At 46.6% G+C, this 25,093-nt stretch overlaps 1 protein-coding gene across 15 annotated transcripts in view; it reads left to right on the top strand.

Annotated features, from left to right (window-relative positions):
• RTEL1 (regulator of telomere elongation helicase 1) overlaps window positions 1-25,093 on the top strand; it is a 106,271-nt gene that overhangs the window by 68,816 nt on the left and 12,362 nt on the right. For all 15 annotated transcript variants that reach the window (XR_008446750.1, XM_054045005.1, XM_054044997.1 and 12 more), the window contains 4 exons: window positions 6,731-6,826; window positions 14,442-14,652; window positions 17,379-17,516; window positions 18,110-18,226. Coding sequence is in view for 14 of the 15 variants with exons in the window: in XM_054045005.1 (XP_053900980.1) it covers window positions 6,731-6,826; window positions 14,442-14,652; window positions 17,379-17,516; window positions 18,110-18,226 (562 nt within the window). In the remaining variant the exon portion in view is untranslated. The remainder of the gene's footprint in view (window positions 1-6,730; window positions 6,827-14,441; window positions 14,653-17,378; window positions 17,517-18,109; window positions 18,227-25,093) is intronic.

The raw sequence follows: 25,093 nt of genomic DNA on the forward strand, positions 1-25,093 counted from the left end.
CTAAATTTAAATCTGAAAAACAACTCTGAACAAAGATCTTGGTGAATGACACAGTAAATATTCAGCAATCATACACAAGCAGGCAGGATTGTATTAGTACCCTGCTGAATATGCAAATATTTTCTTCTGGGAGTGCTTGCTCATATCGATTCCATTGTAGATGCGCACACGACCACGTGCGCGGTCATCAGAGATTTTTGCCTTAGCGGTATCCATAGGGCTGGTTGTGTCACCCCCCGCACCTCCTTTGAGTGCTGCGCTCATGCACTGATATATCAGGTGCTGCCCGGTCCTATGCCCTCTCAATTCCTTCTTACCGCCCGTGGTGGTCAGTCAGAGCGCCTTTCCTTGCTCATCAAGGACTTTTGGTTTTCTTACCGTGGACTTTGTGCTTTTAGGCTGTCTACAGAGTTATTTTTAGTGTTAAGTACTTGTTTGTTTGCAGTAGTTAGTGTTAGTAGTTAGGTCCCAGTGCAGACTTTGGTCCCAGCGGGGCATGCCCTGGTCTCCGGGCTTTAAGCCTGTGAATCCTGTAACAGGCCTATGCCTGTTAGTGACCCCCAGGGTAGCTGTCTCAAGTGCCTGGGGAAGCACACATTAGAGAGGTGCCAGATTTGTTAAAAACTTTCAGCCTTGCATGCAAAAGGAGAGACGCATCAGGCTCAGAGCCCTCCTTATGGAGTCTGCCCAGTGTCTGAGCTGTCCCGCCATGAGTCTCCCAACACCTCAGCATTGGTGCGAAGTGCGCCACCAGCACTGGGGCCCACTTGTCACCACTCTGCGTCGCTGGTTCCAGAAGAGGGCTAAGAAGCATGGCTCCCTGGCACTGACAAAAAAGTTAGCGGTAAGCAAAGAGCCTGCCCCAAGCTGCCTGCCTACCCTGGACCCCCGCAGTTGACCCTCTCCGGTCGGGGCCGTCAGCCCACTGAAAGGTCCTTTTCCGACTCCTGCAAGTGGGACTGGACCGACTCCCCTGCCAGCACCAATGCCTTCAAGAGCCCAGGTGTCGAAGGAGCACAGATCTCGGCTAAGGATCCCTAAGAGGGCAAGCCAGTCGACCAGGCTCCCTAGAGATCGGTGGAGTGCCACTGATCCCTCGAGATGATGGTGCGCTCTCCACCTCCATACGGCCGGTTGCCAGTGCCATCGTTGAGATCAGTGGGGACTTATTGTTGGTCACCAGCTCCATGGTCACGGTCGCTGTCATCTCGATGCAGCTCGTCAAGAGGGAGGTGCTGGTCCACCTATTGGGCCCAGGAATTCATCACCCTGGTGCAGGAGGGCACTTCAGCGGCCCTCTGTGCCCTGCAGATTGCGTGGGATGTGGCGGACTTGGCGTCCAGGGTGGTGGCATCCATGGTGCTGATGACGCACAGCTCCTGGCTTCAAACTGCTGGGCTCTCCCAGGAGATGCAGACCTCCATTCAAGACCTTCCTTTTGATGGGAACAGTCTGTTTTCTGATCAAACGGATGCGAGGCTGCATGGGGTGAAGGACACCAAAGCCACCCTCCGTTTGCTGGGCACACATGCTGCAGTAAGCAGTTCCAGCTGCTCCCACCACCAAGGTCGTGGCAATCTCATTCTGGACCTGTCAGGAGAAGGGACAGGAACACTACATTTGGTCGTTGCTGCCCTTCTGCCTCCCGCTCACCTGCGCAGCCTAGCCAAGCTAAACATTCGGCAGGGCAGAAGCGCCCATTTTGATGGCGCGATCAAGAGCGATGCCCAAGCCAATTCCTCGGATCTGCTGCTGCTTTTCCTCAACCTCCTTTTTCCCTACCTCTTGGCCTGCTTGCGGGTTACGTCGGACCGTTGGGTCCTGGACATAATAGCTTGGGGCTATACCCTGCAAATCCTCCTCCTCTTCCCCCTCCCCCATCCCCACTTTCCCGTCCCTCTTCAGGGACCCTTCTGACGAGCAACTCCTTGTTCGGGAGGTCGCCAATCTTCTGTGTCTGGGGGCTGTGAAGGAGGTTCCTCGGAACATGAGAGGAAAGGGGTTCTACTTCTGGTACTTCCTAATCCCGAAAGGGGGCCTCAGACCCATCCTGGACCTGCGCCGCCTCAACAAGTCTCTCAAGAAGTTGACGTTTCGCATGGTCTCCCTGGCCTCCATCATTCCTTCCCTGGATCCGGGAGACTGGTATGCCGCTCTCGACTTGAAAGACGCTTATTTCTATATTCCCGGGGCACAGGCATTTCCTCCGTTTTGTAGTAGGAGGGCACCATTTCCAGTTCACGACGCTACCCTTTGGCCTCTCTTCAGCCCTGAGGGTGTTCACAAAGTGCATGGCGCTGGTGGCTGCTTACCTGAGGCGTTGGGGGGTTGGAGGAGAGGGGGGACATCTGTTTCCATACCTTGATGACTGGCTCTTTTGTCCCTGAATTGGTGGCTGGACCCCAAGTCGGTGCTGCAGGGGGTCCCCTTTGCATCACCATTCCTGTCGCTGACTCTGGTCTCCAACACCTCGAATCTGGCCTGCGGAGCCCACTTGGGCAAACTCGGCACCCAGAGCTATAGGACGATCTAGCCCTTCGTATCAATATCAGGGAATTCAGAGCGGTTCACCTGGCCCACCAGGTGTTCTTGCCCCAACTAAAGGGCAAGGTTGTGCAGGTACTCACGGACAATACCGCCGCGATGTATTACATCAGCAGGCAGGTGAGGCCAGATCCTCAGCCCTTTGTCAGGAAGCGCTCAGCCTTCGGAACTTCTGTGTGTGGCATGCAGTTCATCTGATCACCACCCATCTACCTGGCTCCAAGAACATCCTAGCAGATCACCTCAGTGGGACCTTCTCGTCTTGCCACGAGTGGTCCCTCCATCCGGAGGTGGTCCATGTAATTTTCCAAAGGTGGCGAACTCCCCAGGTGGACCTGTTTGCATCCAGGCAGAACAGGCAGTGCCACCAGTTCCGATCCATCCAGGGGTTTCACGTACGCCTTTCCACTGGTACCATTGATCAACAGGGTCCTGGTGAAAGTCAAGCTGGACAGGGCGAGAGTTATCCTCGTGGCCCCGTCAACACTGGTTCGGCATGCTGTTGGATCTTTCGGTAGCTGCCCCTCTTCCACTGCTTCAACCAGAGCAGCTGTCGCAGAACCAAGGCAACTTGCGGCATCTGAACCTGGCGGCACTGCTTGGCAGTTGCATGGCTGAGCGTGGATGAAAAAGTTTGTTTGGCTCATGTTCAGCAAGTTTTTCTTGACATCAGGAAACCCTTGACCAGGGCAACCTACCTGGCAAAATGGAAAAGGTTCGAGTATTGGGCCTCGGAACGGTGCTTTCGGGCCGAGCAGGCTTCGCTGCAGGACATCCTGGTGGACTACTTGCTGCATCGTAAGCTTCAAGAGTTGTCCCGCTCTTCTGTCAAGGTCCACCTGGCAGCCATCTTGGCGTTACATCCCCCGGTTCAGGGCAGGTCCCTCTTTGCCCACCCCATGACGGTGTGGTTCTTGAAAGGGCTGGAGGGCCTCTACCCACACGTCCGGGAGCCGGTCCCACTGTGGGACCTGAATCTCGTGCTGTCCAGGCTCATGGGTCCCCCCTTCGAACCCTTGGCTCCTACTCCCTCCTACTCTTCTCCTGGAAGGTTTCTTTTTTGGTCGCTATAACGTTGGCCTGTAGGGTATCAGAGATCAGGATGCTCACTTCAGAACCGCCCTATATGGTTGTGTTCAAGGACTACAACTTCTTCAGCTGCACCTGGTGTTTTTGACTGAGGTCATGACCTAGTTTCATACTGGCCAGGATATATATCTACCAGTCCTTTGTCCTAAGCTTCATACATCAGATGAGAAGTGGAGTCTACACACCCTGGACATCAGAAGGGTGCTGGCTTTCTACAGAATGGCTTTGTTCTATTTATGTAAGTTGACACAGCTGTTCATGGCAGATAGGATGAAAGGTCACCCAGTGTCCACTAAGAAGCTCGTCCTGGATCACAGCCTATATCCACCACTGCTATGAGCTGGCTCAGGTGTCATCGGCAGCCTTCCTGGCACAGACGCTGATCCACGAGATCTGTCAGGCCGCGACCCGGTCGTCCGTCCACACGTTCGCATTGCATTACATGCTGACCCAGCAAGCTCGAGAAGATGCTGGCTTCGGCAGAGCAGTGCTACAATCTGCGAGGTTGTGAACTCCGAGCCCACCTCTGAGAATTCTGCTTGTGAGTCACCTACAATGGAATCAACATAAGCAAGCACTCGAAGAAGAAAAAACGGTTATTTACTTTTTTGTAACTATTCTTTGAGGTGTGTTGCTCATGTCTGTTCCATTACCTGCTCTCCTGCCCCTCTGTTGGAGTTGTCGCCAAGAAGGAACAGAAAGGGCGTAGGGCCATCAACGCCTGATATACCAGCGCATGAACATGGCACTCAAGGGGGCAACACAGCCAGCCCTATGGATACCTGTAGCACAGTGCAGACTCACCCCTGCAGCGCTTCCTGCTGGTCGTCCTCGGGAATTAGCTCTTTGACCCAGGAGTGCCCTCTGCAGGCCAGTGATCAGCCTGCTGTTGGCCCCCGTGTCCCTCCCGGACCCTGGTGCCCTTGGCTTGGGTGCTGCCCCCTGGCAGTGCCCCACTCTCTCTGGGACTCCCCACCCGGTGGAACCCCCACCCCCTATCCCCACATCGCCTCTGGCGTGGCTACTGCCAGTCACCATCTAGCCCCTGCGCCCTGGGGTGGATTGCAGTCTATCAGCCAATCATCACAGGCAACAAGGGCTTTGGACTGGCTGCCTTTACCCACCCTCAGGTTACCCCTCTGCAACCCCAATCCCTATATGGGCCTAGGACTAGGCCCTGCAGCCTGGGGAGTTGCTGGCCTAGGGCTTCCCAGCCCCCAAGGCCTTTCCCCAGCCCTGCCTCACTCTAGGTCCCCGGTGAGTTCACTGCAGCCAGGCCTGTCTCTCTCTCCAGTCAGAGTGAGACTCCTTCTGCTTGAGCTCCTGGCTCAAGCCTTTATAGGGCTAGCTGGGCCCTGATTGGGGCATGGCCCCAGCTGAGCCTGTTTCCTCCCAATCAGCCCAGGCGTCTTGCCCTTCCACAGCCCTCCTCCAGGGCAGTTTTAAACCCCTCAGGCAGGAGCGGGTGACCACTCCGCTACACTACCACTAAGGCAAAAATCTTCGATGACCGCGCACGTGGGCGTACACATCCCTACAATGGAATGAACATGAGCAACACATCTTGAAGAACAACAGTTACAAAAGGTGAGTAACTGTTTTTTAGTCACCATCCTGAAAATGCACTGTCTGCCACGTTCTCAATAAGTTAATCTTTTCTTGGGCAAGCAATGAGAAAATAAGTCATTCGATATATCTGCTTTCTCAAAAGGAATGTGGAGACCTAAAAATTGGGGATTTCCCACTGCTTCATCAGTGTCGCTCAGATGGGCGTTTTCATTATCTTTGACTAAGGGAGTGTCTGTTGCAATTAAAATATTGTACCCCTCTCCACACTTCCCTAGCACATCCATTCTCCTCTGGAACCTTGTCTAGAGTCCCAATTTTAAGGAAAACTTAACTAGTGCAGCTCACCCTCTGCTAGCACTGGTGAGAGCTCTAGGGGTAGAGCTGCCATCAGTGTTTTTACCATTGTCTCACCTAATGCTGTTCTGACTGACTTGGAAAGGTAAAGTTTCTGCATGACTGCATTTTAATATGCTAGGCAGTGTCCTTGTCTGATTTATCTGTTGAAAGGAGGGAACTCAGGGTCGGGGAGGGAATCAAAATCCTATTTTTTAACATTTAAATCAATCTTTTGATTTTAAAAAAAAAAAGATTAAAAAAAAAAAAAAAGCCTTATTTGAATTTTCAACCATCTGCCTTAAGGTTCAGTTTATAATAAACTATTGTCTTCTGAATAAATAAAATAAATTCAAAATGTTGAAAAGGATCAGTATATTAAGAATTACATATGCTTACAGTTTTCATCACAGCAGATTCATAACCCTGTACTCTACAGTCTGCTTTATGAAACGCTGGAAATATAACTGGATAAAGACTCTTCATAGCCTGGATTAAGGCATGACTTGTTGGTATTCCTTAAAACTCAGTTCTCTTTAGGCCAGATTTGCCCTCATAACCTTTGTGGGCACAGAATAGTCCTTGGGAGGGAAAGAAAGCTAAACCATTAAGGAAGGAACACAGTTTCTCTTGATGTGAACTTTTGCAGTGCTTTGTCAGCGAGTTGTCCAGTTCTCTCTCTGCATTGTAAAAGATGTCTATACAGGGAATATTTTGAATTCGTTTTGCATACGATGGTCCTTTCAAAATAAAAAATAAGGTTGCCTTACAGAGAGCAATCTCCACAGGTTAGGTTTATCTCTAATTTCTATAGTTCTTTGATACGAGGATCTCTGGAGGAAGTAGGAAGGAACAAAAGAGTGGCCTCTGCCTCACTCACCCACTGTAATGCCAACATCATTTTCTAGTTAGGCCATTCCACACATTCAAATGAATGTGTTCTTCCTCTCTGAACTGCCCCATATCTTATTTCTTTGTTCCTCTGCTTCATTCACTGTCTTCTGAATCATCCAGTAGGCGAGTGCCTTTCCAGAAACCCAAATTTATGTGCTTCATTGACAGTTTGTCATGATTTGCTTTGTCTCCTTGGAGTGATGTCACTGTGGGGGATTAACTACCTTTATTACAGAAAATGACAAGAAGGGGAGGGGACAGGAACAAAATAAACTAAAGCCTTTTAATGCTGTCCTTACAGGCAAAACGTTTATCAACACTCTCCCTTCAGTACGAGAAGAGGTTAACAGATGAGCAGAAAGGAGGAAGAAAGAAAATAAAAATAGTCAGCAATCTGGTATGTTTGTATTGAACAGTTTATCTGAGATAAAAAGGCTGTACCAGATATCTTACATATTTTATAGGCGGTGCATGTAGCAACATCTGTAGTTAAAGTTGCCCAACAGTTTCCAGTATAAGACCCTATTTCCAGTTTTCTTATGTCTTGGCCAAACTTAAACCAGAAAATGTCCATGATGAGTGTCTGACTCAGATTGAATTTTTGGGAGAATTTTCAGCTACAGTGGTCCACCCATTTCCAAAAATTAGATTAGGGGAAAATAAGTTGTTTTGCCCATGTAAAAAACCAAAATCTTACAACCATTGAAGAAAAAAGCTCTAGCACCTTCAGGCTTTGGAGCAGGGACTTGAAATTTGGCAGGGATGTCTCCCAAGAGTTAGAGATGTGCCTTTCCATTCCTATGAAAATATGTCCAAATTTGGACAAGTTATAAGCACCTGAAAAATCGGAGTTTGCACAAGTTCAGTAGAGGTTGGTTTGTCAGCTAAATTTTCTGAAGATTCTGTCTGCATTGAGCATGCTCATAGAGTCTAAGGCCAATAATGACCATTGTGATCATCTAGTCTTACTTCCTATGTAGCACTGGCTGTAGAATTTCACCAAATAATTCCTAGAGCAGATGCTTTAGAAAAATATCCAATCTTGATTTAAAAATGGTCAGTGATGGAGAATCCACCATGACCCCTGGTAAATTGTTCCCATAGCTAATTATTCTCATAGATAAAAAATTATGCCTTATTTCCTGTCTGGATTTGTCTAACTTCAGCTTCCAGCCACTGGATCGTGTTATACCTTTTTCTGCTAACTTTGAAGAGCCCATTATTAAATATTTGTTCCTAGGGCTGTTGATTAATCACAGTTAACTCATGCGATTATTTTAAAAAATTAATTGCGGTTAAAAAAATTAATTGCAATTAATCGCACTGTTAAACAATAGAATACCAACTGACATTTATTAAATATTTTTTGATGTTTTTCTACATTTTCAAATATCTTGAGTTCAATTACAACACCGAATACAAAGTGTACAGTGCTCACTTTATATTATTTTTTATTACAAATATTTGCACTGTAAAAATGATAAACAAAAGAATTGGTATTTTCCAGTTCACCTCATACAAGTACTATAGTGCAATCCCTTTATTGTGAAAGTGTAATTTACAAATGTAGAAGTTTTTTTATTCCATAACTGCATTCAAAAACAAAACAATGTAAAACTTTAGAGCCTACAAGTCCACTCAGTCCTACTGCTAGTTCAGCCAATCGCTAAGACAAACAGGTTTGTTTACATATACGGGAGATACTGCTGCCTGTTTCTTATTTACGTCATCACCTGAAAGTGAGAACAGGCATTCACATGGCACTTTTGTAGACGGCGTTGCAAGGTATTTACGTGCCAGATATGCTAACTATTCATATGCCCCTTCATGCTCTGGCCACCATTCCAGAGGACATGTTGATGATGCTCATTAAAAAAATTTGTGACTGAACTCCTTGGGGGAGACTTGTATGTCTCCTGTTCTGTTTTACCTGCATTCTGCCATATATTTCATGTTGTAGCAGTCTCAGATGATAACCCAGTGCATGTTCATTTTAAGAACACTGTCACTGCAGATTTGACAAAACGCAAAGAAGGTACCAATGTGAGATTTCTAAAGATAGCTACAGAATGACCCAAGGTTTAAGAATCTGAAGGGCTGTCCAAAATCTGAGAGGGATGAGGTGTGGCGCATGCTTTCAGAAGTCTTAAAAGAGCAACACTCAGATGCGGAAACTACAGAACCTGAACCACCAAAAAAGAAAATCAACCTTCTGCTGGTAGTATCTTTGTTAGATGATGAAAATGAACACGTGTTGGTCCACTCTGCTTTGGATCGTTATCCAAAGCAGAACCCATCATCAGTGTGGATGCATGTCCTCCAGAATGGTGGTTGAAGCATGAAGGGACATATGAATCTTTAGCACATCTGGCACGTAAATATCTTGCAATGCCGGCTACAACAGTGCTATGTGAACGCCTCTTCTCACTTTCAGGTGACATTGTAAACAAAAAGTGGACAGCATTATCTCCTGCAAATTGTAACCAAACTTTTGTCTGAGCGATTGGCTGAAATATGACTGAGTGGACTTGTAGGCTCTAAAGTTTTACATTGTTTTATTTTTAAATTCAGTTATTTTTTTGTATATAATTCTACATTTGTAAGTTCACTTTCATGATAAAGCAGTTGCACTACAGTACTTTTATTAGGTGAATTGAAAAATACTATTTTGTGTTTGTTTGTTTTTTACTGTGCAAACATTTGTAATCAAAAATAAATAAGTTGAGCTCCGTACACTTCGTATTCTGTTGTAAAAGAAATCAATATACTTGAAAATGTAGAAAACATCAAAAAATATTTAAATAAATGGTATTCTATTGTTGAACAGCACTGTTAATCGTGCGATTAATCGCGATTAATTTTTTTAATCGCTTAACAGCTCTATTTGTTCCCCATGTAGGTACTTATAGACTTATAAGTCTATAGACTTATAATCAAGTTACCCCGTAACCTTTTCTTTGTTAAGATAAATAAATTAAACTCCTGGAGTCTATCACGAAAGGCATGTTTTCTAATCCTTTAATCATTCACATGGCTCTTTTTTAAACCCTCTCCAATTTATCAATATCATAAGAACGGCCACACTGGGTCAGACCAAAGGTCCATCTAGCCCAGTATCCTGTCTTCAGATAGTGGCCAATGCCAGGTGCTTCAGAGGGAATGAACAGAACAGGGAGTCATCAAGTGATCCATCCCCTGTTGCCCATTCCCAACTTCTGGCAAAAAGAGGCTAGGGACATCATTCCTGAATTGTGGGCACCAGAACTGGACACAGGATTCCAGCTTCAGTCACACCAGTGCCAAATAGAGAGGTGAAATAACCTCTCTACTTCTACCCCTGTTTGTGTATCCAAGGATCACATTAGCCTTTTTGGCCACTGCATCATGCTGGAAGCTCATGTGCAGCTGATTAGCCACCACGACCCCCAAATCTTTTTTTTAGTCACTGTTTCCCATGATAGTGTCCCCTATCCTGTAAATATGACCTACATTCTTTGTTCCCAGATGTCCACGTCTACATTTAGCCATATTAAAATGGTTCCAGCTCCTCACAGATTCTATGTGCTGACCAGATGGTGCATCTACCATCCCCACAGGGCAACAGAGACTGAGCAGGACTTTCCCTGCAGCTGCTCCTAGCAGGGACTCTTTGTGCTGCAAGGCATAGGAACTAAGATGTCTTTCCTTTGTTCTCAGTGTTGCTTTCCCTACTGGCACCCTAGCAGAAACAGCCTGACTCGGATGCAGAGTAGTGAAGAACAAAGGAACAAGTTGGAAGAGATGCAGAGCTAGGGGACAAGGGCAGGAGCCTGGGTGGAAGGGAATTAGGAGCGGGAGCCCCAGGAGAGGTGAGGAATGATAAGAGCAGATGGGGAAGGAGGGGAGAGTGGGGAGCAGGATGGAAAGAACAGGAGCTGAGTGTGTGGGGAAGTATAGGAGCAAGGTTGTTGACATCCAGGACCTGCAGGAGAGGAAATAGCATCGAGGTACAGAGGCAGTTACTGGGGAAGGGGGAATAGGAGAAGAGGAGGACAGGGAAAGGCTGAGGGGACCGGGGCAGAAGGGTTTCTTATCTCTAGAGCACAATCCCCTACCAAACCTGGAACTGAACCCATTATTGCTGAGATTCATCATTCCTTTACTGTCTGGCAACTAGCTGTGAAACTTACTGGCAAAGTGTGTCTCCTTCCCCCTCCAGAGACATGTCCCCATAGAAGATATTAGCCGGCTTCTGCTACTAGTTATTTCAATTAGCTTGAGTGGTAGAGGACTGCGCTATGGGTCTAAAGATTCTAACTCTGCTGTTGACTCGTGTGTGAGTCAGTGTGATTCTATATGGTGGAATTTTTGGTTTTGTTTTCAATTTAAGTTTAAAAAAAAACAGGAAATTACATATAAAAGCCACATTAAATTAACATTAAGGTTTCAAAGTCAAGCAATCAGTTGGTAAGGAATGCCCGCATTGAGGTTGCTTGTGAAATCTGAATTAGACCCTCTTGCATAGATGCTTTATACTATACATTCTTTAATTACATAATCACATAGTATTTTTTTTTCACAGGATTCCTACCTCATTTAATGCACAGGGATTGACAGTGCTCTGGGAATGAATCAGGGTTGTGTAGAGAAGGTGACTGTTGTCTGTAGGACCTCTACCTCTTTTGTGCAGACATTTGAAAGGCATGTGGTGAATGAGGCGGCTATCACGTAATTAAAGACTGCATTATAATGCATATTCACGGCGGGGGCTGAATTAAGGTTGATGGTGTGACGGAGTGGGACTGTTCTTAATGTTTCCTCTGAATACTGTGTGGGTGCCTCAGTTTCCCCTATGCATTTCTTAAGTCTCTAGTGTGCATAAATGGCTGACAATCTGTCTCCTAGCAACAAATGGCCAGGGCCCTTCCCCCCTTGCAACGGGATAGCTAAAGGTGAACAAAGAGATCAGGTGACCTGGCCCGGGAAAGAGACAAAGGCCAGAAAGGAGGGGCTGGAGAGGGTTTCAGTTGGGAGCTGGCTGGGGACGAGAAGTGAGAGCAGACGGGGTTATCTGGTTTGCTGGGCCCCAGAATGGACCTGGCTGAGGGGTCCTGTTCGCTGTACCTACAGGCTCTGTTTTAGACCGTGTTCCTGTCATCTAATAAACCTTTGTTTCTCTGGCTGGCTGAGAATCACGTCTGACTGCGAAGTGGGGGTGCATGCAGGACCCTCTGGCTTCCCCAGGACCCTGCCTGGGCGGACTCGCTGTGGGAAGCACATGGAGGGGCATATACTGAATGCTCCAAGGAGAGAACCAGGAAGGTGAAGCCGTGTAAGCTTCTTGCCCTGAAGACAGTCTCCTCCAAGAGAGAGGAGGCTCCCCAAAGTCCTGACTGGCTTTGTGGGGAGCAGTTCCAGAGCATCGCCCGGGGACTCCATGACAAATGGTACTGAAGTGCCATTGATATACTGCTGACACCTAGCTTTGTCTCCTTATCCAGTGTAGACACTACTGGGCTCAATTGAGGATAGTTAATGCCAGTAGAAAGGGTGAAGTATTTTGAGGCTCTTCCTGGAGCTGCGTCTGCCCATTTCATGGAGAACATCATCTCTCCCATTACAAGATGGCATGCAACCTCTCAGTTCTTTTCACTGCTCATGGAGGCTCAGATCGCAGCCATGACCAGCTGTGACTGGGAGACAGATTACATGCTAACTTCAGAGATAGGCTTAGCCACAGCGAGCCATGCTTTTGTCACCTCAGGGCTGAGCTATTGCAGTGCACTCTGAAGATGACTCAAACGATGGTAGGTTCATCCTGCAGCTCTCTGCCTGCAAGGTAGGACAAACTGATATGAGCACTACACACAGGGTACGTCTACACTTACCTCTGGGTCTGGCGGCAGGCAATCGATGTTCTGGGATCGATTTATCGCGTCTGGTTAAGACGCGATAAATCAATCCCGGATCAATCCCGGAAGTGCTCGCCGTCGACGGCGGTACTCCAGCTCGGCGAGAGGAGTACGCGGCATCGACGGGGGAGCCTCCCTGCCACGTCTGGACCCGCGGTAAGTTCAGACTAAGGTACTTTAACGTAGCTGAATTTGCGTACCTTAGTCCGAAGTGGGGGGGTTAGTGTGTACCAGGCAACAGACTGCGTATGCTTCTGGAGCTGTTTCAAGATACCGATGTTTATCTTCAAAGCCTGAAATGGATTAGGAACGAACAGTTGAAATGACCACCTGTTGCTCCACATCCCACCATGGCAGTTGTCCTCAGGGACACTGAGCCTGACAAAATCCAGGCTCAAACAGGAATGGGAGCAGGTTGCTTTCAACAGAGGGCCCTCAGCGGTGGAATTCACTGGCACCTAGATCATGCTGCATCAGTCTTGTAGCCCTCAAGGTGTGATTCAAGACTCATCTCTTTTGGCAGGCCTTCTCCTAAGAACAGAGTTGTGCAATGGACCTGGCTGCCTGCCTGCCCTAGAAAGCAATCCACCCAGAGTTCAGTTCCTCTAAAGCAGACAGCAGTAATCTGTAAGGAAGGGGATAAGAGTTTTTGTTCCTCTTCCTTGAGGGAGGGAACAGGTGAACATCTAAATTTATGTGAATGACCCCAGATGTTACAGGGATGAGTGTCCTAGGAGCCTATATAATAAGAGTCTGGGAAATGGTTGCACACACAGGTATTGGAATTCCCCAAGGAGTCACCATTTGTTGCCCTCAGGGATATACCCATAGGAAAAGGCTTATGAGGAAGGGGTGTATTAAAATATACCACAGGCATTCTGTTCTGATTTATGAGCACCCTATGATTCAGACCCAGTTAACACAGCTGCTATCATAGAATAACAGCAATATAAGTTATATCCTTAGGAAAATCCCTACTGTGTTGCACTGTACAAGCCTGTCTCCTGAAATTCCTGCTTCCATTCTGGAGTTACAGTGGCCAAGCATTAAACCAGGCGTGGGAAAACTTTTGGCCGGAGGGCCACATCTGAGAATAGAAATTGTATGGCGGGCCATGAATGCTCACAAAATTAGGGTTGGAGTGTCGGAGGGGGTGAGGGCTCTGGTTGGGGGTGCGGGCTCTGGGGTGGGGCCAGAAATGAGTTCAGGGGGTGAGGGGTTTGGGGTGCGGGAGGGGGCTCCAGGCTGGGATCAAGGGGTTTGGAGGATAAGGGCTGGGGCAGGGGTTTGGAGAGTGGGGGCAGGCTCCAGGCAGCGCTTACCTCAAGTGGCTCCCAGAGGCAGCAGCATGTCCCTTCTCTGGCTCCTACGGGGAGGCACAACCAGGTGGCTCTGCGCACCACCCCGTCCGCAGGCACCACCCCGCAGCTCCCATTGGACATGGTTCTTGGCCAATGGGAGCTGCGGGGGCAGTGTGCAGAGTGGAGCGCCCGGGCTTCCCCTATGCATAGGAGCCGGAGTGGGGCCATGCCACTGCTTCCGGGAGCTGTGTGGAGCGGCCCCCGACCCTGCTCCCTGGCTGGAGCACTGGAGGAGGGCAGAGAAGGATCATCCCAGTATTCAATGAGGGGCCTTTGGGAGAACTTCATCTTCCAAAATAACTGTTTTTGGCTGGCGTGCGTGTGTGTGTGTGTGTGTCCGTCCTAAAGTAACCAAGATGAGCTCAACTCCATCTGGTTCATGGAACCCATGCTGTACATACACAGAGGATGGCTAAATTCTTCCAGGGAGCTGTGAATTTCCAGCAGCTGGACACAATTGGGTTTGTGTTCCCTCCTGCAGCACTGAAACTTGTTTATCAGGAGATGGTGCATTGGTAATGCACGTTTCTGAGCAACTGCCATTGTTTATAATGGAGTTAACAGGATGTTAGTCACTAAGAAGCATTACATTATGATTCTGTGCTTTGTAGTTAACTGATGTCAACTTTATTGATGACTGCTTTGCATCTAATTGAGGTGCTGTGTGTTGAAACAAAGTTCATGGGATTACTTATTCCCATTTCAATTAATCTCTCCAATGCATCCCATTTACCAAAAAACCTGGGTGGCCTTTTTGCAGCAAGCTGACAAAGTAGCAGACCCTGCTGAGCCAAAGAAGACCAGAGCCACATTGTTCATTGCAACAGTGAAGCAAGCCCTGAGCCAGCTACACTATGATCTCTTCTCAAAGGCTCTGCAGCAATACAAGAGGACCGATGACTTCAATGCCATGTTATCGCAAATGAGCTCTCTTTTCATGGAGGACCAGAAAAAGCATATCCTGCTGCGAGGTATGGTGATCTCCCTGAATGTATCCTATGGGACACAGCTTTTTTCCTTGGCATCTTGTCCCAAAGCAAGCCCTTCTGTGTCAAGTACAATGCAGAAAAATTCATTAATAATCCTTAGCATTTATTTAGGGCTTTACATTTTCAAAGCACTGTGCAAACATTAATCAACCTAGCCATTAAAAGTTAGCTTCTATATTAAAACAGGCCTTATGGTTACATGAAATAAAATAAACAGTTGTACATTGTTAGGGAATTTATGCTTTTCATGCACAGCTAATACATGTATAGACTTTAATATCGATAGGAAATATTATCTTAATCCAAATCTATGGTTGAATTAAGACTGTGATTGTGAGAAATTGATTGTGTGCATTGGGATGGTTTGATGTTAGAACTGAAAGTGACGTTACTTTAGAGCTGTGGAGACTGTCTCTTTTTGGGTAATGATGGTGATTGGATGTGTAAAGCAGGTTACTGTGAGGTTAGCATAGATAGTAATTTTGGTTTAACATGATTTTCTTGACTTTTGATGATTGTGTTGATAGGAAGTGGACCTGAGCTACCTTAATTCTATGTTGAAGTTTTTTGTGTTGGAATTTCCATGGTTTTTTTTTACTGATCTTATTTATCAGTTTTTAAAATAGGAATGGGAGGGGCCTGACTGGTTGTGTAGTGAGTAAATGATATGGGCAGCTACTGTGAAAAGGGAGCTGGAAAGGAAGACTGGTGAGCTGACCAGCATGGCTCACTGCTGAATGCCAATCAATCCTGTACTGGCATTTGGTTTTAATATGCAGTGCCCCATGTTGATATATCATACATTATAATAGCATCGTAACACACCTGCAGCATAGCACAAGGATGAAGCCCATGAGTCCTGGCAGCCCAGGAGAAATGATGTTGTATTGTTCTAGAACATGCCCTGAATTGTTATTAATGTCTCAAAATGAGAGTTGGTATCAATATATTTTTAAGCATTATGAAACTTTGATTTCTTAGCTGTTGCTGTGGATAAGAGAAGTTACTAGTTTAGGTCAATTGAAAGCAAATATTAGTGGTTTAGAAGGAATGTGTGTTTGAGATGATGATGAGAGGCAGAATCTGCTCTGGGAAGATGCAAGAGAGGTCTTCTGGGGATTTTTTAAAAATTCTGGTGCTTTACATTTCTGAGTCGACAATGTTTACATCTTCCTCATATGCTCTAGGGAGTTATTTGTTTTTGTGGTTCTTTTCCTTTGGACAAAATATTTTTTTAAATCCAAAACACTTATCAGCTGATTCTGACTGTTGTTGTTACTTACACTCGCTTTTCTCCAAATACCAATAACCTTTTCCAACACAATAGGAATAGTTAGTGTTACAGTAAATCTCAGGTTTTTCATCTTTTGATTTCCTAACTAATAGTTCATTCATGTCCCCCACACTTCACTATTTTTTAAATTAGAAATAGGGGAACAAATGACTGGGCTAAGGGAGTCTCCAACCTGTGCTCTTTTACTTTCCTAACATCATGATTAGTCAGGGAGGCAATGGAGGGCACAGGACTATGCGTTGGAAACCTAGGTTTTATTCCCCAGTCTGCTGATGACTTGTATGATCATGAGCATGTGACTTAACCCTTCTCTCTGCCTTAGGGCTTGTACACTCTATAAAATTAAGTCAACTTAAGTCAACGTACAGTCACAGCAGTAGTTAAAAAATAGTTCATGTTCATACATGCTCCTTCTGTCAGCAGTCCATGTCCTCACCAGGAGAGCTTACACTGACTGAAGAGGGGCATTGTGGGACACTGACAGCTGGAGCCCAGCATCCCTGGGGCTGACTGCCTCAGCTGTAGGCACGGAGATCACAACTGCGACTCCTACACCTACAGCCCAAGTGGTCAGCCTGGTGTGGGATTACAGCTGTTAGCCCCCCAGTGCTGGCAGCCCCAGCTGTGAGCCTTTGGGGGGCTCAGTTTCACAGCAGGAAGCCAGCAGTGAAATTGACATTCTTATTAGTTTCACAGCTGTGATTATTTCACATTTCTGCTCTAGTCCTGCTGTCAGCCTGCGGGGGGCTCCTTTCCCCCCCCCAGTCCCTCACCAGAAGGCAGCGGCTGGGCTCTGGGCCATCAGCACCAGGCCTCAGGAGGCAGAGCTCCTGCTGTGAGTCCCACTGCTGGGGCTGACAGCTGGGAGTCCAGTTGCTGTCTCTTGGTGAGGGATTGGGAGTGAGAGAGGACAGCCCGAGCCCCCTATCCCTGCTGCCTCCACCTGTTGAGGGACTGAGAGTGGGAGAAGAGCCCAAGTCTGGGCTCTCCCTCCCCAATCTGTCACCAGGAGGCAGTAACAGCTCTAAGCCTGTGCCCTGGGGGTGGGATGGGGAGGACATAGGGTAAAATTTTCAAAAGCACCAAAGTCCCATTTCAAAAGTGAGTTAGGCACTTAAGAGCCTGGATTTCATTGAGAGTAAATGGACTTGGTCTCTTAAATGCCTCAGTCACTTTTGAGAATGGAACTTGCGTGCTTTATACGGCTCCAAAACTTCTCTCTCTCACCAACAGAAGTTGGTCCAACAAAAAATGTTACCTCACTCACCTTGTCTCTTAGGCTCCTAAATCAGATTGAAAATTTTACCTGCTGTCTGAACTGCAAGTCCTGCCAGCAGCAGGTGTCTGGAATTTTCTGTGTGTTGGGATGTATAAACTTCATGTGTGACCTTCTTTCCTCTTTCTTTAATGAAAGAATTTTACCAGTTTGTTCGACCTCAGCATAAAAAGCAGTTTGACGAAGCATGCTGTAGTCTGACTGGAGTGGGCTGTGGCTACAAACCTGAACACAGCCTCCTGCGAGAGGAAAGAGAGATGTTGGCCAAGAAGGCAGGTGAGGCACACATAGCTGAGTGCTTTAGTAGATGTTTTCCATCAGCTCAAAAGTATTGATAGCAAATCTGCATCAGCTGATTTCCATGACTGTGTAAGCTGTATCCCTTCATGAGATATAGAAGGTATGGGGGGGAGTGTGTGTGTGTGAATAACTTTTTTTTAAACTGAAAATTAATTAACCTGAAGGCTGAAACACAAATCCTGTCAATCTGGAGGGGGTTATGGAGAGACGGGGTTTGTTCTTCTGAGTATGAGACACTGCAGTATAAGGCAATGCCTGCTGTGTGATGTTTTTCGTTACAGTTAGCCAAACCGTGTGTATTTTATTTGTCATCCTGAAACCCAGGAAAGCTTTGTGACTGCAGAAGGATGGGATCGTGGAGGAGTTGGGGGGAGGCGGGTTTGATATTCATTCTCCTGGTCCTCTCTTCACCAAAAAAATGCACCATGTGGTTTCCAGGTGTAGTGCTTGAGGAGAGAGATGCTAGGAAATTCCAGGTTTCTGATGGCTCTATGAACAGCTTTCCACATACCTTCTGAAGGCTGGGGAGCTTAGACGTTCACTGTTAGCTGACTAGTTTAATTTAATAGGGGAAAAGCAGTGTCTGCAGAAAACAACATTCTCGGAGGGTTCATCCAGCCAGCTAAATTCCCAGCTGCACCTGAACAAGGGAGGAGCCCACCTGATCTCTGGGCTGAATAGAACAGGTACGCTTTCTATAAAGAAATAACGCAAATTCCCTGTTTGATTGTTTTCTTGCACTCCCTTGCTGTCTGTCAATATCCATCTCTTGTTTGTTGTCTTATTCTTAGATTGTGCGCTGTTTGGGGGAGGATGGAGAGGCCATCTTTTTGTTCAGTTTGTACAGCACCTAGCGCAAAGGGTCCTCGTCCATCACTGGGCTCTTAAGTACGTTGGCAGTACAAACAAATAATAAATTGTGTCAAGTGGAAATGGATTTTGAGGCCTCTGAACTATGCTAGCATTGTATAAAATGAAACACCAAGGACGTGATTCAGATCAAGTGTATGTGAAGGTATAACCACCTTAAGTCAGAAGTTTGAGCTAAGGGTGTGTCTTTGCACCTGATTTACTCCAGGGTGGGAAACGTGATCTGAGCACAGGAACTGTTAACCTTCCAGCCACTCAGCAGCCCCTGTCTGTTTTTCCAGGCTTTCAAGAAGAGAGCAATTTAGGAGGGGTGGGTTAAATGAAGCTGGTTAGGAAGGTGCCACTGACAACCTGGCCAGTGGGTGGCTGAAGGCCTGGCTAGAACAACACGAATGACATGTTGTGATTGGCGCTCTCTCTGTGAGGGCTGATGGACTGATCGATCAAGGTTAGGAAGGAGAGGCTGAGGGGTATTCATATTTTGATGATGGTATTTTACTTGAAATGTGTGTGTGTCCATGGGGTTCAGGGTGCAATCCAGACCAGTGAGAGGTTGTCACCCCTTACCCGGTAACCCTGAGGGCCTCACGGTGCCTTGGTACAGTAGTTCCCAGCCTGGGACGCTCACAGTCACCAACAAGCATGCAGCTCACACACTGAGTGTCTGTGTGCTATGCTATAGTTCAGCAACTCAGACCCTAGCAGCCTGTCTACAGCCCCACTCTCGCTTCTACCAATCTTAGTTACAACCAGCAAAATACTCCAACACACTCCCAGTCCCTGATTGTCCCAAAACTGTGTGTTCTGCAATGTCCAGGCCTCTGCTGGACAGTTCAGAGGAATAATAAGGTTAGCTTGTTCCTTAAAGAGACAAATGCAGATCACAACTTATTAACTTAACTGCGGTAAATACACCCTTTCCTTCAAACACAGCACTGAGTTGGTTTATAGTAAAAATAAAACAAATTTATGGAGATAGTAAGTGGTGCCAACTAAAAGGAATAAAAGTAGAGATGGTTACAAGCAAGTAAAAGTGAAAACACACCTCTAAAAGTCTAAAACTTAATCTTGCGAGGTACAGACTTTGTTCAAGATGGTTTCTCTCAACAATCTTCCTTCTTCTCAGTCATGGCTGACTTTCCCTCAGACAGGACTTTCCACAGAAGTACAAGGTGCTGGCTTCCCTTGTCTTCCTAGGTGAAAGATCATTTCCTAAGCAGATTTCTCACCTATATTCAGTTTTCAGAGACTTCAAACCCCCTTCCCCCTTGGTTGAAGGTCTCCTCTTTCTCAGCTTGCAAGAGCTTTGTTCCCTTGTGTCTGTCTAGTGATGGGTACCAAAGATGGCCGCTGCTTCAAGGAGTGTCCCTGTGGGTGCTCCACTTTAGGTGACTCTGCACCTCTACGCTTGTAATCAGAGATTTTTAGCAGCAGTGCCTGGTTGAGTCGCACATGCACTGTTCCTATCTTGCGCCACCTCAGGCAGTTACAAAGCGCTGTGCGACCAACCCCACTCAGTTCCTTCTCTACTGCCCTCGGTTTGATGGCGCACTGCAGCACTTCTGTACTTTAGCTTTCTCTAGTTTTAACTTTACAAAATTAGTTGGTTAGTAGTTAGTCAATAGTTACTTACCCTTCCCTGTTTGTTTTCTTAAAAAAAAAAAAAAAACCTTTTTTTCTTATCGTAGGAATTTAAGTTTCAGTTGTTAGGACACCCTTTAGTGTAACATAGTTACCCTCCATCATGGGAGAAACCCTACTTTGAGGGGCATGCCCGGCTTCCCAGGTTTTAAACATTGCCTGACTAGCGACTCCTCAATCCTGGTCTCTGATGGGCACTCACAGCCTGTCTGTTGCCTCGGTGAGAAACACCTCAAAAGTGCACCCACTGCCACAACTTGAAACCCTGTGCCAGGAAGACGAGAGACTTGCAGCTAAAACTTCTCATGATGGAGAAGTCTTTACGCTACACATCTGATCCGGGATCACAGACCCTTCCGGGGCAGTGGTTTCCTATGGTGGCATCTGACAGAGGTTCTCTTCCACGCTCTCTGGGGAAGGAGCATTCTGCCGAGAAGGCAGCAAAGAAGCAGGTTTTGACCTCCCCTCCTTGGGAATTTGCCAAAAAGCGGTGTTCCCTGACTTGATAGATCCCGTTGGTACCAACTGCACGGAGACCTTCCATCTCTGAGATAGTGGAACCATCTGGTACCATGGGTATCTCACAAGCAAAAGACCCTAAATAGGCTGGCTCGGAAAAAGGCAGTAAGAGGAGACCTACAATCCCTGCCTTGGTACTGTCGGAGCCGCTCAAACATGCAACACCAAGCATCTTGACAACGCTACAGACTATGGCACCACCTTCTGCCTCTGCAGTGCATAGCGCACGAAAGGCATCAGTACCACCAACCCCACCAATGCTCTTAGTACGGCAACTGTTTCTCCACCACAAAGATCTTTTGGTCTCCTCACAACCAGAATCTCCACTCCTTGGTAGCCACCTCACTCCAGAACGCTTGGTACTGAGCCATCTTACTACACCACTCAGATCAGTTCCTCCTTTATCTAGTGATGAGGATGAAGGTGAAATCTACTCCTCCCATCACTCCTCGCCTATCCACGCACCTATTAGACCAGATCCACCAGAACACCATAAATATCACTCAGGACCTGTACCAGTCTTTAAGGAACAAGACTGGTGCAGGCACCCATGGATGCCACTGCCCGTGCCATTTCTACCAGAGTGGCCTTAAGAACATAAGAACGGCCATAATGGGTCAGACCGAAGGTCCATCTAGCCCAGTATCCTGTCTTCCAACAGTGGCCAATGCCGGGTGCCCCAGAGGGAATGAACAGAACAGGAAATCATCAAGTGTGATCCATCCCCTGTCGTCCATTCCCAGATTCTGGCAAAGAGAGGTTAGGGACACCATCCCTGCCCAGCCTGGCTAATAGCCATTGATGGACCTATCCTCCAAGAATTTATCTAGTTCTTTTTTGAACCCTGTTACAGTCTTGGCCTTTACAACATCCCCTGGCAAGGAGTTCCACAGGTTGACTGCGTTGTGTGAAGAAATACTTCCTTTTATTTGTTTTAAACCTGCTGCCTATTAATTAAATTTATTCTTGTGTTAGGAGGAAGAGTAAATAACATGTCCTTGTTTACTTTCTCCACACCAGTCATGATTTTATAGACCTCAATCATATCCCCCCCCTTAGTCGTTTCTTTTCCAAGCCGAAAAGTCCCAGTCTTATTAATCTCTCCTCGTATGGAAGCCATTCCATACCCCTAATCATTTTTGTTGCCCTTTTCTGAACCTATTCTAATTCCAATATATCTTTTTTTGAGGGATTTATATAGAGGCAATATGATATTTTCTGTCTTATTATCTATCCCTTTCTTAATGATTCCCAACATTCTGTTAGCTTTTTTGACTGCCACTGCACATTGAGTGGATGTTTTCAGAGAACTATCCACAATGACTCCAAGATTTTTCTTGAGTGGTCACAGCTAATTTAGACCCCATCATTTTTTATATATATATAGATATAGTTGGGATTATGTTTTCCAATGTGCATTACTTTGCATTTATCAACCTTGAATTTCATCTGCCATTTTGTTGCCCAGTCACCCAGTTTTGAGAGATTCTTTTGTAGCTCTTTGCACTCTGCCTGGGACTTAACTATCTTGGATACTTTTGTATCCTATGCAAATATTGCCACCTCACTGTTTACCCCTTTTTCCAGATCATTTATGAATATGTTGAATAGGACTGATCCCAGTACCGACCCCTGGGGGACACCACTATTTACCTCTCTCCATTCTGAAAATTGACCATTTATTCCTACCCTTTGTTTCCTATCTTTTAACCAGTTACCGATCCATGAGAAGACCTTCCCTCATGACAGATTACTTTGCTTAAGAGCCTTTGGTGAGGGACCTTGTTAAAAGCTTTCTGAAAAATCTAAGTACACTATATCCACTGGATACCCCCTGTACACATGCTTGTTGACCCCCTCAAGGAATTCTACTTTGTTGTTTAGCCATGGTGGCTCTTTTTTGGTTCTCTTACTATGTTTTTTAATTTGGGGTATATATTTAAGTTGAGCATCTATTATGGTGTCTTTAAAAAGTTTCCACGCAGCTTGCAGAGATTTCACTTTTGGTGGTAGAGGCCGTGAATGAAAGGGGCAGACAACATCACTCCAGAACCATCCCGTATGACGGACTGGAAAAGGTTAGACTTTTTTGGACATAAGGTCTACTCGTCAGCAACACTACAATTTGGGATTGCCAATTACAAAGCATTGATGGCCAAATATATTTACACAAATTATTCAAAAATATCTTAATTTTATTTATTTTCTACCCAACAACAAAAAAGAGCAATTAAACGTAACCATCTCGGAGGGCCACCTTCTTGCTCAAACAGCCTTGATAATGCAACGAGCTTCCTGGCTCCACCTCACTGGGTTCCCCAAAATGGTACAATTTGTCATCGAGGATCTTCCATTCGAGGTTCCGAAGCTGTTTGCATCCAAGACAGATGAGTTGCTTCGTATGTTAAAGGACTCCTAGGCAACCCTCAGATCCTTGGGCATTTATGTACCTTCCCAAAATTAAAAACAAGAGAAGTATTATTCGGTGTAAAGAACAAGATCTGCGCCCTACTCCCAACTTCAGAGGCAGTATGGCCCACAGAGGTAGAGACCCACTAGAAGGAGGCCACTCCCTTCTGAGCCTCAATGTCCCAACAACAGGGGTTGAGGGTTTGGTCAAGGACCCAAGATACCTCCCACATTTTCAAATGCTGGAACCATCCACAACTACCCATCCATTTGGAGACTGTCTGACCCCATTCCACCCAGCTTGGCAGACCATCATGTCAAACAAATGGGTACTAGAAATCATTGAGACTGGTTATTCCATCCAATTTACCTCCATCCCCCCTAATCACCCTCCCTCCCCGTCCCTCTTCAGGGACCCTTCTCATGAACATCTACTACAGTGATCTCAAACTCAAATCACCACAAGGGCCACATGAGGACTAGTACGTTGGCCCAAGGGCTGCATCACCGACACCTTTTCATATAAAGGTACAAAAGCTCCCGCCCCCCGCTACCCCCAGCCCTGCCCCCACTCCTCCCTTCCATGAGGCCCCGCCCCCTTCCAACCCCTTCCCCAAATCCCTGTCCCACCTCTTCTCCACCTCCTCCCCTGAGCGAGCAGCTCCCCACTCCTCCCCCTGCCTCCTGGAAAGCGCTAAGTGCCTGGAGGTAGGCAGAGGAGCGGAGACGCGGTGTGCTGGGGGGGAAAAGGGGGCTGCAGGTGCAGGAAATAACTCTGCGGGTGCAGGTGCGGGGAGCTTGGCGGGCCGCAGCAAACAACTCCATGGGCTGCGTATTTGAGACCCCTGCTCTACTACAGCAAGAGATAAGCCATCTCATACACCTGGGCGCAATAGAACCAGTACCAACACAACACAGAGGGAAGGGTTTCTACTCCCATTATTTTCTAACCCTCAAAAAAAACTGGAGTATAGAGGCCCATTCTCGATCTAAGACTCAACAAGTTTAAGACCCTGCAATTCAAGATGGTCACGCTAGCAACGATAATTCCAGCCCTAGAGCGAGGGGACTGGTTTTCGGCCCTTGACCTCCAGGACATACATTTCCACATAACGATACATCCCTCACACAGGAGGTTTCTCGGGTTTGTTCTGGGAAAAGTACTTCCTTTTGGATTATCCACTGCTCCACTGGTATTTTCAAACGTTCTTGTGGTAGTGACTGCCCACCTCTGCCAACAAGGGGTCCATAATATTCCCGTATTTGGATGATTGCTTATTCAAAGCATCGACTTGAGAAGAGGCACTAAAGACAGTAGCTCTAGGTCTTCAAATAAACGAACAAAAGACAACACTCACACCGGCAAGGTTCCACCTGAAGGCAGGGTTACTCCATGGCTCCGAGACCGTGAAATGACCTGTTCGGAGGAGGTAAGGGACATTCTCTTAAACAGCAGATCACCTACTATTCGACATATTTACCTACACAAATGGAAGAGAATCAATACATGGTGCCGAAATAGACAAATTATGGCAACTTTCTCTGCTTTACCAATGGTACTGGACTATATACTGGAACTTAACAGATCAGATATCTCCGTGAACTCGATCAGAGTACACCTCTTGGCAATCAGAGCATTCCACCATAAAGAGGACGGGTTCTCCATCTTCTCCTACCTGACCACTAAACACTTTCTCAAGGATCTTTGCAACCTTTACCCTGAAATATGAGCCCCACTCCATTATGGGACCCCCATCTGGTGCTGCTACTAAAACCTCTGATTATAAGCGCAGGCACGCAGAGTCACGTAAAGTAGAGCATCCACAGTAACAACCATCTCGAAGCACCTCAGTTACTGCACAGAGTAACCTTCTCTTCTGTCTTCCAAAGCTCAGTTACCTTGTTTCAAGAGGCAGGATAACCTCATGCTGTTCTTCCCTTCTTGTGGGCTTCCCATGCCCCTGTATGTAAATAGGGCTTCCATTGTCTTGATTCCACCATGCTTAATTTATATTGAAGACAGGTAGATACTTTCTTTACTGTCGGGAAGGGAACCTGTTTCTCCCTGTTTTGTCACAGGCTTTAAAGCATCATAATATTTAAATATCCATATT

Source organism: Malaclemys terrapin, chromosome 12, assembly GCF_027887155.1.
Source record: "Malaclemys terrapin pileata isolate rMalTer1 chromosome 12, rMalTer1.hap1, whole genome shotgun sequence".
In the NCBI taxonomy this organism is placed as follows: Eukaryota; Metazoa; Chordata; order Testudines; family Emydidae; genus Malaclemys; species Malaclemys terrapin.